This window comes from Brienomyrus brachyistius, chromosome 1 (assembly GCF_023856365.1).
Source record: "Brienomyrus brachyistius isolate T26 chromosome 1, BBRACH_0.4, whole genome shotgun sequence".
Classification (NCBI taxonomy): Eukaryota; Metazoa; Chordata; class Actinopteri; order Osteoglossiformes; family Mormyridae; genus Brienomyrus; species Brienomyrus brachyistius.
In genome coordinates this window covers 44538969-44553796 of record NC_064533.1, presented here as the reverse complement: position 1 = coordinate 44553796, position 14828 = coordinate 44538969, and the positions used below count along the sequence as shown (strand labels likewise).

Below are 14828 nucleotides of genomic sequence, written 5' to 3'. Positions count from 1 at the left end.
CAGAGCGGGGGAAGCTGGCAAGTTTCTGCTGCATTCTTTTAACAATCGGAAAGGTGAACTGGCTACACGTCGAGAGTATTTGTGAATGGGCGTCGTGGGATGAGCTTGTCGCCCACTGTCCATTCCGTAAAAACTCTGTTGTGAAAATATTTATCTACATTAAAAATAAACGTCATTCACATTTGTAAGACCTTGTAGATTTACTGTAGAAGCATATAAGTCAAGTCGCCAGAGAGTATTGCAAAATGTAAACATTTGTATACATATTTAAATTCTGTTTTTTTTTTTTTTTTTGGTGTACTTCTAGGACACTTGAGTAGATGTTAATGCATTCACTTTTTAAAGACTGGACTCTGAGCCCTGATGGTTTATTAAGTGATTCTTGGAGAGGATCGCATTGATTGTGGCATCGAAGGCGCCCGCATTCACTGCCGGATGCGGCGTTGAGTGGTACCCTGGGCGTCCTCCTCCACCATCTCCGCCATCTCCCATCTCATTTCCATGGTTACCGAGGGACTGATCATCCTCCGGAAACAGCGTGCTGGCAGCGCCTAGCTTGGTAGGTGTCTATCCAAAACATAATCTTATTAGTTAAAATGCTTAAAAATAATCGATGGGGTGAATTTGGTGTACACAGCTAATAGCAATAACAATATAGCGATAGATCAGCGCAAGCTTGCAGTTTCAAGTTATTTCCTACAGGCGTGCGTCATGTACGGCTGAATGTAACGGTATGGCCGCTGAATACGCTACGGCTGTTTATCTTTGTCTGCTTTGTTAGCTTCCTGGCAATACGTGACTCGATATCAACGTCATATTTTAATAACTGGCAAATAAATATCCGCCGCGCTAAAGAAAGTGTGCTGTAAATTCGGGAACATTAATTAATTGTTCGGCGTGTGCATATCCTTATAGCTAATATACCGTCTCGCTTGGGGGCCGAGTCTCATCTGATCTACTGCTTAAAGACGACGAATAGGTTTTGTCATCAAAAACATGTAATCTTATTTTCTGTTGATTTTTACAGCAGGATATTTTCGGTAATGAGTACCAAGAAAAACCACCGACGGCTGAAACATGGCAAGTGTTCAAGTCTGCATGTTTTTTTTTCCATTTTCCTACATTTTTCCTTAATTTTTTTCCTTCATTGCACGTTCTCGAAAATATTTAGAATATCAGGCTTCAAAAAATAAATGTCGATTTAAAAGAGGACCCTATATTTGGGTTTTTTTATTAAAAGGTGTAGCGGACATCGCGGGGCGTAAAGTGCGCCTATTTGCTAAAACAGTTCTAATAGAGTCTCGCGTGTTTTCCGTGTTGGACTTCACTTCTAATACAAATAATGTTTAAAATAATGCATTTGAGATATGAGATGCACAGAACCGCGCCTAGCCCACCATGCAAGTCGTGGGACGTGTTTTTTTTTTGTAGACCATGGGTGGCCAAATCGCAGGGTCGCGTCGTGTACTGGTTTTTATGCAATCTCAGCTAATGAAATCTTTCATTTAAACACCGATCAGGATACAATGTCATTTCACATCATGGAACACAAATAGTCAGTACTGTTCTGTACTAATTAAATATATTTTCCAAATATTGTAGGGCTCTTGACGGAAATACCCAGATGATATCTGATATTTTGGAGATCGCGTCGCTTTTACGGAAAGTACGCATGATATTATGCTGTAAATCGTCGACGGAATATTACAGATTTACATATTTCGACGGTGCAGATCTTGGTAAAATACGAGCCCAAATCTTTGCTTTTCGGGTTTCACCCACATTCATGGTTTTTATGGTTTGATCATCGCTGCCTGTGTTGGTATATCATAGCGTATGATATAATAAGGAACAGACGGCTCTTAACATATGTGAGAATTAATTACGTATTGGTTAAAAATGTACTGCATATTTTTTTTTCTTAGGCTTTAATGTACACGAGCACGGGATTGCGAGCACCAACGGTACCGAGGGACCCGCGTCCCAGATTCCGGGGCTGTCGCACTGTGCCGACGCTGCTCCTGAGGAGGCGAGACCCGGCCGCCGCGTCGGCATCTTCGAGACAGACTCGGATTACGTGAAGCTCGCCAAGCAAGGGGGGCAAAAGGGTACATTTACTATAAATACTCATATTAATTAAAAAAAAAGGAACAACAGATCTCATATGGAGGTGATGGTCCCACGCAATTGTTTTTCGCGCAATATGTTTACAACTAGGGTGAATAGTGTTACATAATTAAATGACAAATAGGTACAGCAATGTGTTTTGTACCTGTTTCATATATTTCAGTGGAGACAACAGAATTTTAAGGCAAAAGGTGATTTCCCCCCCAACCCCTAACTCCCCGAAATTTCACACCAGGTTTATTGTGGCATGAAGATTCCAAAACAAACGCTAAACCCAAAGCGCCATACGGGTTCCGCACCAATGGAGATGCTCCGCAGAAAATGAGGTAAGAGCAAAATCTTCAGGGTCAGTCTGGGGAAAATGGAGCGATTTGTTCCCGTGGGCTGCAGTTTTGAACAAGTGTTGTGTGTTGGTAATAAACTACACTTCTAGCTGTATTTAAATTAATTTCCACTCTGTGGTGTGTGGGTTGTCTCTGTGTACGCAGTTCCACTGCCCAAGGGTCAGGAATTTCCCTCAGGGATCAATAACGTTAATATAATCTAATCTAATAAATTTCTTAATAAAAACATAAAACTCTTAATAAAACAGTCTGTTTTAGGATAGAATAGAAGGTGAGGTTTATGTAGACCTGTGATTTTCTGCTTGCAGCAAAGCTAAAAGATCAAACTCTGATGGTTTGACATCTGGAGAATCCAAGGAAAGTTCATCTAAGGGGGCCATGCAAAAGCTAGAAGCTCCTTTTGGGGGCGACAGTAAATCGGCCTGGGAGAGAGAAGATAATAGTTTTTCTGGTAAAGAGAAGGTGAATAGAAAATGTCCATCAGGTCACGTGTTTCCGCAGTGTTCTCCAAATGACGTTACCACATTCCATTCTCATTCTGTGTCGGTCATTTTTGCAGACATACGTCATTCTTCATCTCACGCCTTTCTTTCATAGTGATCAGTATGAGGATTTATGAGGATTAATTTTATTGCAAATTTAAATGTAAAATGAATTATATTATTTTTTATCTTGTTTACGTATACAAGTGAAGGTTTGGTATCTGTTTTTATTTACGAACAGAAAAAACTTAAAAAATAAAAAATAGCTAATTTCGACATTACATTTTTAAATCCCCAGGCGTCCAAAGGCGACGAGGCCACTGACCAAATGCAGAAGCTGTCTTTGACCTCTTTAAACTACGGAGAATCAAACAAGTTTAAGAGGCGGTGAGTACTTTTCAAGAGTTAATATTGAGCGTTTCGCCACCAGGTGGCGATATAATTTTTCTTAACAACCGTCTATTAACATACGTAGGCGATGCTTTTTGACAGGCGCATAATTCTCACTACGAACAGAACATAATATGTTGATTACTTTTTTGTTATTCCCATTTTTGTGAACTAATCAATGGATTTTGGAAATATAACCAGTTTACTAGTGACAGGGTTTGATGTTCAGACATTTTTCCCCTTGATGTGGGAAAACGATGTATTTTCACCAATATAGTGCCATATAATTTACAAGGTCAAAATACAGTTATACAGTACTGTGCAAAAGTCTTAAGTAGTCAAAGAAAACGTTTAAAGCTATTAATCTTAATACTAATTGTATATTTTCTCAAAAGAAGACACACAATTTAACATCATAAATTAACAGAATTTACATTAAAGTAAGGAAGAATTCCATCTGTTCTCCAAAAAGTTACTGATATTTTGCTGGATGCCTAAATAAACTGCGCTTCAGTTCCCAAGCATCTCCTTAGGGGCACCTCAGCCATTTTATGTATTCATTAAATTTCTCGACTAGCTCTATTAATTAACTTGATTTGTTAAATGACTCAATGAGACATTACTCCAATGTGAAAATGATTTAAACTTCATTTTCTGTGACTGCCCAAGACTTTTGCATGGAACTGTATATGTGCACAGTATTATGATGACGTTATTTAAACATTTCTGAATACGATATGAGTAATCCAAAGTGGTTAAACCTAGATAGCTGGCTACTGTATTAAATTTGACATATGGTTACACTCTTTTCTTTATTTTACTAAATGAATTACCAGCATGTCTGTTTATAATCTCAGATCAGGGGCAGAGTTACATTTTTGATATCTGTTTCACTAAGAGAATAGCTGTTTGTGAAAATGAGCTTCTGTCACTGTAATCACTCGCAGGGCATATCAGCATATCTGGTATCACTGAAGATCTCGAGATCATGTTTCATTAACGTGCCCCATTTTTGGTATTCCTGAGGTGAAACTTCTTAAATCGTTGTATAAATCACTGCGAAAATGCCTGAAAACACACGTCTCGGCGGGGGCAGTGCCACTGAGCACTGCGAGGTGTGTCAGCCTGTGATAAGTCACACGACTTGTTTGGACACAGACCGCCAGGTTCCCCCGTATGCTGCCTACACCGCTACATTGTTGCCGTTCTTGCGGGTTTGTTTATGGGCAGGTCCTACGACAAGAAGATGCCCCCCATTTGCATGTCAAAGCTGCTGAGCTTTGGCTACGTGGAGGAAGACAAGAAGTCCCCCAACGACGACGACGCTTCAAGTAAGGCATCTTCCTCCCACTCAAGTATGCCAGCGCACGTGATCTTCACTATTGCCACTTCAAAACCATCGCGGGTAGGGTTGTGCTGGGAGGCGGCTAAACACAATAAAAGCTTAAAGGCTATTTATTCTCTCAAGGCCATTTGGAGGAGCCTAGCTGCAGGTGTTCTTTGATCTTTAATTACACAAAGGGACAGCATTCTAAAGGAATCAAATGACGGGAGATATATTAGATTATTATACCTGCTTTGAAGCGTTGAGTGGAATGTGTGAATGAAGTTAACATGAAGTATTTACGTGGAAAAATGGAGCTGATACATCATAACTCCTGTAAACAAGCTTTCAGGCAGTCATAATGCCATAACCTCAGACTGACTGCATAATGTGTCTTTTTTTCCCCACTGCAGGTATGACATCAGAGCAGACCAGCTCCATAGCACTCGAGGAGGATCTGGAGTAGGGCGTGCTGTGGGAAAAACAAAAAAATCAGAAGTCTTTTTTCGTGTCTACTTTCTCATTTTTTTTTCTTTTACGGGATTTTATATTTCACTTCCAGCATTAATGGCAATTTGCAGTTTTTCCATTTGAATTTGTTTCTAGCTTAAACATCCATTAGTGCTTATGGTATTGTATTTTTAGAAGTAGCGTTAGAGCGAATTAATTAGTCGCGACGGTAATGAAAATGCAACCGATTTTCAGTGCATCTCTTAACAAATAACTCAAGGGCTTGTGCTGAGGTAGCTGACATACAGAACCTTCATAAAACGAATGCAACACCGACTTCTTACCTCTGGGATTCACAGAAAGACCGAACCCTCAAACCTTAAGCTAATTACGTGCCCTGTCTGAAGGGTCCACCTACACGCATCTCAAAACGGGATTCCGAGAGACTGCAAACGAGCTTTTCTGGGTGACGACACTCTCTCATCAGGGATAGCAGCCATCGCCCACCTGAGGATGTCAAATACCAGCTTTTCAGGACTTTTCGCTAACAGTGTACGTTAGAGGTTTCCTTTCCGGCTGTCTTCCATTTTATGTGAGTGCGCGTGTATTTCAACGTTTTATCGTGCAGTTGTATTTTTTTTTTACATTCATTTATGCAAAAAGCTATTATGCAACCTGAGTATTTTTTATTTATTTAAGGTCTTCCCATTAATTTTTTTACCCTTTTACAGTGATTTGTTCAGATTTGTTTAATTGTAATATTTTAACAAATTTGCATGTGCATGTACATTTTTAAAATCATTATTGTTAAATAAATAAACAGTTTGTAGCTGTTGTGCTAAATTAATTCTGTGCTTGCTTTGCTTATATGACAGTACCAATGTGTGAGCGTGGCATGCAACAACGTCACACAGTCATATTAATCTCCCTTCTGGCGTATTCTCACATTATAGTGCACGCCGAAGCAGAAGCCATTTCTTGACTGATAATTTGAGTCACATGCTTCACTCTCCTGCTTCGCATTCCTGCTTCACTAGGAGACAGTCTGGTACCTTTTATCATGGAGTAGACTGTCTGTTGGTTACTTTTTTTTCCTCGCAAATCCATCCAAAATCATCCAGTCAGCCAGTGGGTGCCGGAACATGTAGGGTGAATTGCTGAATTGATGGAAGGGACATGTTCCGGAACATTCTCTTAATAAGCCTGTGGGAGCAGCACTGTGGGTAATGGGGCACATCACTGTTAAGAGGCCCTTCCTTCTCCTGCTTTGGGGTGAGATAGAATCTGCTAGCAGCAAGCGTGAACCTGTTAGCACTTCATACACCTAGTGATATCACCAGGGGTAATTAGCCAAGCCCACTTCCCTGTACAATGATTCAGGTTTTTTGTTTTTTTTCCCAGGCATGGTGGTTTGGCACTGGAGAAGTTTGACTTGGGGGCAGTTTTATTGACCAGAGCTGAGGAGAGATGGGGCAACATGACTCAAGCAAGATAAATATCTCGCAGAATCGCTCCGGCGATTGTCCACCTGCTTGAGAGCTTAGCATTTGTCCAGCTGTCCCATATCTATATAGAGGAAGTAGTAGGAAAAATGCGTTTCAGTGACTTACTAATTAAAAAAAGGAATAAAACGGAACAATTATTGACATCTTTGGTAGATAGTACAGTAAACACATATATATATAAAATTACACATACAAATAAATACTTAAAGTGAAATGGTGACATACATTTTCTGGGTGATAGACAAGGGTGGGTCACATTAGAACCGAAAGCCCGTAGACTGGGTGTCTCTTCGCGGTGGCCGCTTGGGACGGATGCCGGACAGGACTTCCTGGGCGTACAACGCGCTGTGGAGGCCCGCCTCCCGCAGTGCACATTCTATGCGCAGTCTCGGATCTGATGTGACCTGTGCATAAAGTCTGGCGTTTATGGAAATTACTAGAACATATTAGAATCATTATGCAACCAGTGATCCTGTATTGGAGAACTTCTGGAAGATGGATGGATAGCCCATCAACACCCAGCCTTGATTGATGCTTATGAATTCATCCAGATCTATTCAAATTCATCTTTTGCCCTTGGAAGTATCCGATTACCAAGGTTTCTGTGCATGGGGTGAATTTAAATTAACAAATATATTGTTGCAAGTATCTCAACAACAGTCTTGATAAACGTGCTTTGATAAATCCACATTAATTTAATGAAAGCTTTTATCCAAAGCGATGACCCGTCTTGAGAGAAAACGGGGACAGACAATCCCTGGAACAGGCGTTAGGGAGCCTCAGACAGGGGCTCAATGGTGATATCACTATGGCAAGTCTGGGATTTGAACCAATAACCTTCCCGTCACAGGAACGGCACCCTACCCCGCTGAGCCACGGACTGAATTGATTACCTTGGCTAATGGGGTCTCACCTGTGCATCAGTGTACGTATGCAGATGGTAAAGAGGCTTATGCAATACAAACTCCTCTGCTCCCCCCTGGTATCGATTCTTAGAGGCCTGGGTGTCTTTCATCATTCTCTCTGGGTCTGCCTCCACGAACACCGCTACCTGGGACAGAGGGGACACATATGCCACTCGGTGGCTGGGCGCTGCCATGCATTACCTACTATCTGCCAGTAGATGGCAGCAGCAAATAGACACGGACCAGCCCCAGATGGATGGGCTCGTCAGAAAGAAAACCGTCTCAGTCAGAGTGACCCATTTCACTGATTGGGGTGGGGGGGGAGGATTAGCGACTACAGAAATGAGGCACCTCCTTCCTGAGGGACTCCAGTCGCTCCTGCTTCTCCTCCTGCTCCCGTAGCCGCATCAGCAGCTGTCCTTCCTTCTCCTCCCTGCGGCGCTGCAGAATCTCCTCCCGAAACTGCACCCTGAAGGGGGGGGGCGAGTGCAGAAGTCAGGAACTGCAATGGCACTCCTGCTTACCATCCCCTAACCCCCCCCCCCCCAGGCAAACTGCAGACCCCTGTACAGGCACTATGTGATCAAGAAATTCATCCACACTGAGTAATGACTATTTAACTTGCAAGGGAAATACAGGTCATGTGTCAGAATCATCCAGCCTTCTGTACCTCAGCACACATGGAAGATGGGGACTACAAATATGAAGTGGGGGTGCATTTTAATGGAAATATCCATGAATGAAAGCAGGACAAATACATTAACAAGGCAAACACACTGGGTAACAGAAAATTAGTTCTGGGAAAGCAGACTGGCAGACTAACAAAAAAAATAATATATGATTTGGATGTGAATGACACAATGCTGCAAAGAAAGGAGAAGATTTTGGGGGGAATTTCCTTTTTTAGACATCATTATCACATCATTTCCTTCAGAGCAGAAACCCTGGGGGAGCCATACAGCCGATCAAATAGAAATGAATCTGGTTTTGCTTCAGCAGGGGCCCACACCTAGCCGAGTTACCTCTCCATATCCCTCCTGGCCCGTTCTGTCATCAGCGTCCTCAGTGCAGCCAGCCTCTGCTCTGCAATCTCCCGGAGCTCCTCTCTCCTCCTGTGCTTCTCGAAGCGGTACCCCCTGATCTGAAAGGAAGCGGCCAGGCACATGCTAATGGGGGCGTGCTAATGAGTGCACGCTAACAAGAACATGCTAAAGAGTGCATGGCAGCAGGCATGCTAATGGAGACGAGCTAACGAGTGCATGCTAACAAGAACTTATTAAAGAGTGCATGCTAACAGGCACATGCTAATGGGGGCGTGCTAATGAGTGCACGCTAACAAGAACATGCTAAAGAGTGCATGGCAGCAGGCATGCTAATGGAGACGAGCTAACGAGTGCATGCTAACAAAAACTTATTGAAGAGTGCATGCTAACAGGCACATGCTAATGGGGGCGTGCTAATGAGTGCACGCTAACAAGAACATGCTAAAGAGTGCATGGCAGCAGGCATGCTAATGGAGACGAGCTAACGAGTGCATGCTAACAAGAACTTATTAAAGAGTGCATGCTAACAGGCACATGCTAATGGGGGCGTGCTAATGAGTGCACGCTAACAAGAACATGCTAAAGAGTGCATGGCAACAGGCATGCTAATGGAGACGAGCTAACGAGTGCATGCTAACAAGAACTTATTAAAGAGTGCATGCTAACAGGCACATGCTAATGGGGGCGTGCTAATGAGTGCACGCTAACAAGAACATGCTAAAGAGTGCATGGCAACAGGCATGCTAATGGAGACGAGCTAACGAGTGCATGCTAACAAGAACTTATTAAAGAGTGCATGCTAACAGGCACATGCTAATGGGGGCGTGCTAATGAGTGCACGCTAACAAGAACATGCTAAAGAGTGCATGGCAACAGGCATGCTAATGGAGACGAGCTAACGAGTGCATGCTAACAAGAACTTATTAAAGAGTGCATGCTAACAGGCACATGCTAATGGGGGCGTGCTAATGAGTGCACGCTAACAAGAACATGCTAAAGAGTGCATGGCAACAGGCATGCTAATGGAGACGAGCTAACGAGTGCATGCTAACAAGAACTTATTAAAGAGTGCATGCTAACAGGCACATGCTAATGGGGGCGTGCTAATGAGTTCACGCTAACAAGAACATACTATAGAGGGCATGCTAACACGCGCCTATCTCATTAAAGCTGGGCAGGGCTACACTAGGCCCCCTCATCGGTAGACATCACATCTGGGGTGCAGTAGAGGTGTCCAGAAATCACCAGATATTTCTGTGTGACACTGTGGTGCTCGTGACCCGTCTCTGCCCACAAGCAATAATTAATCAGCTCATTTTTTTTGTTTTACTCGCAGCCTGCCATGCCTTCCCCCCAGGAGTAGCTTAATTAAGAGCCCTGGAAGGCAGCTCGATCCCACACCATCTGTGAGGATGGATGGTGACCTGGGGTCTACCTGACACATGAGGAGCTTTGTGACAGGGCTGCATGGGCGGATACCGGGGCTGGGCTACAGGGGCACTGGCCCCAGCTGAAAGCTGATTGACTCCCCGAGTGTCCCTTCCCTGTCACTCACCGATGCAAAACACACCATTGGCTAACAATAGGGCTGGTCGTACTGTATGAATTATGGCCCCGCTTATGTCCACCACCCTACGGGTCTCACCCTCTCTTTCTCGAAGGTCCTCCGCTTGTCCTCTTGCTCCTGCTCCCTCCTCAGCCTCTCCTGCTTTTCCTCCCGCCTCCTGGCCGCCTCTGCCTCCTCCAGGCGGCCGGCCTCCTCCTGCTGCAGTCGCCACTGCAGTAACTAGAAACGCACAGGCTGCGTGAAGTGCGGTGTGGCGTCCCAACCTGCATTGGAATGCTAAATAAGAAGGTTGCCCATTCAAACACCAGAAGGGGCACGATGGCGTACTCTTGATATTTAACGAGAATTGCATTTGTTAAATAGCTAGCTCAGTAAACGAACGAAAAGCTGCCTGTAGGCCAAATGTCTCCTGTAGCTAAATCTCTTTTCTGAGCAACAGACTAGTAGTCAAAAATCATACCTAAGAAGCCTATCTAGGTGGCCCAGTGCCATATGGGAAGCTCTTATATGCCCCTCCCCTCAGAGTATGTGCTAGCCACGCCTCCCTGTTGGCCCCACCCACACACATTTGTCCTCAAACTACAGATGACAGAACATGTGAATGGCCAATAAGTGGCGCTGCTAGCAGAACTGTGAGAAGGCTGTGTGTCAACAGTACAGCTGCTCCTCGATTTACAGTGGGGTTACATTCCGATGAGCCCATCAAAAGTGGAAAATATCGTAAGTCGAATATGATTATGGTATGATAAAAAATTTAGTAAATAAATGACTACTGTTGCTGAATAAGTAAATAAGTGATTACCATAACCAACTAAATACCAGTAATTGAAACGTAAATAAATAAGTACAAGTGTATGGGATTACGCTCACAAACGCTACAGGAAATGGCTGTGTGGATCCTGCCATCACTCAGGATCAGTAGAAAGTATCGCATGGCATATTGCTAGTCTGAGAACAGATCCATCCACCCATTTTCTGAAACCGCTTGTCTTATTCATGGTTGCAAAGGCCTCAGAGCCTACCCCCGAGGCTACAAACCATTAACACTCACATGCACATCTACCGACTGTGTAAAGCTATCTCACCATCGTAAATATTGTAAGCCAAAGCATCGTAAAGCAAGGAGTATGTGCATTTATCATGTTTTGGAATGTAAGCAAGCAGCTGATTGGATAGGAAAGTCCTCTACTGGATTTGTCAACATCTTTGATGTACAGAACCAATGAAACAATTTGGAAACGCCAAGCCGCCTACAAAGGGGAGCGATGGTGTCTCATCACATGAGCTGGCCATCTGACCTGAACACAGTAGAAAGAGCTTTGGAGGAGTTTGACCAGAGAGTGAAGGAGAAGTAGCCAATGGGAGCTGAGCATATATGTGGGACCTCCTTCAGCACAGCTGGAACAGCATCCCAGAGGATGGAGAGAGTAGGGTCAGCCAGTCCCTGGAGTAACTGGGGTTAAGTTCAAGGGCCCAATGCTGGCATCACTTTGCCGACGCAGGGATCTGAACCGGCAACCTTCTGAGTCCCAACCCACAGAGCTGCACCACCCCAAAATTTTTTAATACCTTTTGCTCAGTGCATAATCCATATATATATAAAATTTTGATTTCTTTATATTTATTCTAAAAATGTAGAAAATAGTACAAATAAACTATTCTATGGGTAGGTGTGTCCAAACTTTTGATGGGTACTCCACATGATAAATGGAGGCTTGTTAATGGATCATAAAATCAGTCAAAAAGTATTTTGGTGTGTCTTTTTAAAGCAACACCATAAAGACACAAATTATCTTGTTCAAACTGGCATCCTATCTAGGTTTGTGCCCTGTGCTCCCTGGGATAGGGTTGGGAAAGCCCTCTGAAACTCTGACTAGGATAAAGGGTTGCAAAATGACGTGGGAGGTTTACTACACAAAAATGTTCTGAGGGCAGAAGGAACAATGATTCAGAATTTCATCAATTTCACCATATTTCATCAAACGATGTAATGGCTGCAGAGATGGATTACTTCAATATCATTATCCATCCATCTTCCAACTGCTTAACCAGTATGAAGTTGCAGAATGATTCAATGGTTCAGAGAGATACCCAATCAGATTGTGGAGGCAGGTCCAAGCAACTGGACAGCTGGATATATATTCCTTATATATTCCTTTCTATGAAGCAAGGAAAGCCAGTGGCTACCTTGTAGAAAAGTTTGAAGGTAAGTTAATTACTATTTTCACTTCTTATAACGGTTCCAACCTTTGAAAAGAAGATAAAAACTTTCAAAGGGAAAGACCAGCAAAATAACTTTTAATATACACTGACCTTGCTATACAGTCTATGTCATGCTCTTAGATAAGCTCATTATGCACAAGTGCCGAAGTCCTTTTAGAAAAAATCCAGCATGCCTGCTTTTGGTTGTTTGGAAATTATCTTGCTATGTTGCATGAAACCTGTTAATGAGAAAATGCTGGATATTGCAACAGGTTGTTTTTTTGTACAAATTCCAAAAATGCTATCTAATTAGTACTACATAAAACTCTCTCCTCAGATATAACTTTATTATACTTACACCAGTGCTAATAGGAAGTAACATTAGGACAACCCCAGGCTTCCTCTATCCTCCGTATATTTCCAGGTAAGATTTTAGCTGCTGATTAACCACAGGAGGTAACTCAACTTCACTGTTTTGTCCGTGAAAATAAACACCAACATCGTTTGGAAATTTTCAACATCCATGTCCAGGGCAAACTGGATCTGAACAATGTTCCTCATTAAGACCTCAGATGTACAGAGGAGACCCTGTGGTCACCTTTTCTCAACTTTGAAATGGGAATTGAGCAGGACCCGGGACAGCATGCAAGCATGTGTATATTTCTGTCTGTCTGTGTTGTGGGGGGAAGGGCATGTACATATTACATTGTGGGGACCAAATGTCCTGTAATTTTTTACCTTGACGGAACATTGTAGGTCCCCACAAGGATAACCTCAATTTTAGAAATGTTGTGAATGTAATCAGAAAACAAAAAATGCTGAAAGTCATGTGTACCAGCAGCTTGTATAACTCAATGTCCAACCAGTAATCACATATTAATAGCAGAATGGCATATCAGTGTCCATCCATCCATCCATCCATTTTCTGTAACAACTTGTCCTATTCAGGGTCACAGGAGCCTATCCTGGTGGCTATGGGTGCAAGGCAGGGAACAGCCCAGATGAGGTGCCAATCCACTGCAGGGCACATTCACACACACACACGCACATAATGGACAACTTGGTAACACAAATTCACATTAGCATGTTTTTGAACTATGGAGGGGGGGGTGGACTGGAGTACCTGAAGGAAACATCATGAGACATGGGGAGAACATGCAACCTCCACACACATGCAGTCATGACAAACCCAGTGCTAACCACTGCACCTCCATGCCACCCCCAAAACAGTGTCATACACAGAACTAATATTCAAAATAACTTGTTTCTGTATGGTTCCCCGAGTGTCCCTGATGTCGCGCGTAACTGCAACGTGCCCCCACTGCGGAGAGCAATAGAAAGTGATGCAAGAGAAATGCTCTTAATGTGTCTGAGGCTGATTGCATGCATGCATTGTCAATTTTTGTCAGGGTGGGGAGGGGGGATTCTAAAAGACAAAGATCCATATGGGACTCCAATAAAAGAGCACACCATATGACACAATGAACAAAACATCATTGTGCTACAATAAATAAATAACTGAAATAAACAGTTTGATAGCATTCGCATTCTTTTGCCATCATCCTTACATTCGTCTGACAGGCACATTGTCTACTGTATTTAAAATCCAGAACAGAAAATAATAGCAGTCATTAACTCAATACCAGACAGACAAAAGACAAGCTGCCTTTTCAGCTCACAAGTCAAATTTCCCAGAAGCCATTGCTCTGTAATGTGACATTGTTCTGCTCTTATATCGCTCTATTGTCTGAGGTCATTTAGGTACTTTTGACCAGTTTCCGTCATTGTGTGAGCTCAGAGGACAAGGCAACAAACTAATATGTAGACCTTTTCTGGAAGTTGCTGGAAAATGGCATGGAGGTGGCCTTCCCACACCAGTGTGTGATGTGGTGTCATGCTGAGTTAACGCCCACCAACCGACTCACCTCAGCTCTTACGGCGCAGTGACATGTGTGACTGTATGCAGAGCTCAGTTCCTTACAACTGAATAGCTGATTTGCCCCAATGCTGCCTTCCCAAGAGGGGAGGATGGGGAATTAAGTTTATCGTGCTGAGATGGGCAGCTGATCCAATAGCTGGCAGGGAAGAGAACTTGTGCCCATCCTGTGCCCTCCAGCCTTAAAGGTGCCTCTCATGACTGTCAGCATTTCAGCTCCACTGTGGCCCGAATGCGTTGTTCACCTCATCATTACAGCATAGCACCTCATGGGGGATCTAGAACCTGGAGCGAGACATCCGCGGGATGTCACGATGGGGCATTCTAAAAAAGTTTGCGCTTGCCTGTGGAGTGCCGCATTAGTGTGCCTTTTGGGAAAAGCACCCCCCCCATCTAAAATGTGATCTATTTCCCTCCCCAATGTCCACTTTTAATGATTATTCTCCAGTCCATCACACATTCAGTCAGTCATCGAAATCTCAACGGCAAAGTAAAAACGGCTTCTTTAGGAGAGAGGCCGAGTCCTTTTCGTGCGTGGTAACCATGGTGATAT

At 43.3% G+C, this 14828-nt stretch overlaps 2 protein-coding genes across 8 annotated transcripts in view; one reads left to right on the top strand and one right to left on the bottom strand.

The window, feature by feature from the left end:
- Positions 1–373: 373 nt before the first annotated feature.
- Positions 374–5964, top strand: c1h7orf57 (chromosome 1 C7orf57 homolog). Of its 2 annotated transcripts, none has more exons than XM_049027328.1 (8): positions 374–559; positions 1028–1080; positions 1926–2108; positions 2363–2453; positions 2780–2933; positions 3252–3340; positions 4574–4674; positions 5081–5964. In XM_049027328.1, exons 2-8 carry the CDS (start codon positions 1044–1046, stop codon positions 5131–5133), a joined length of 708 nt encoding a protein of 235 aa, XP_048883285.1. In that variant the 5' UTR covers positions 374–559; positions 1028–1043; the 3' UTR covers positions 5134–5964. The 2 variants fall into 2 exon arrangements, with proteins under 2 accessions (XP_048883285.1, XP_048883295.1); XM_049027338.1 differs by lacking the exon at positions 374–559 and adding an exon at positions 603–731.
- A 149-nt stretch (positions 5965–6113) lies between these two features.
- Positions 6114–14828, bottom strand: part of LOC125750031 (coiled-coil domain-containing protein 148-like) — a 30057-nt gene continuing 21342 nt past the window's right edge. For all 6 annotated transcript variants that reach the window (XM_049027317.1, XM_049027282.1, XM_049027275.1 and 3 more), the window contains 6 exons: positions 10216–10356; positions 8550–8668; positions 7879–7996; positions 7536–7673; positions 6848–7026; positions 6114–6683 (listed from right to left, as the gene is read on the bottom strand). In XM_049027317.1, coding sequence (XP_048883274.1) covers positions 6880–7026; positions 7536–7673; positions 7879–7996; positions 8550–8668; positions 10216–10356 — 663 coding nt within the window. In that variant the 3' untranslated portion in view covers positions 6114–6683; positions 6848–6879. The remainder of the gene's footprint in view (positions 6684–6847; positions 7027–7535; positions 7674–7878; positions 7997–8549; positions 8669–10215; positions 10357–14828) is intronic.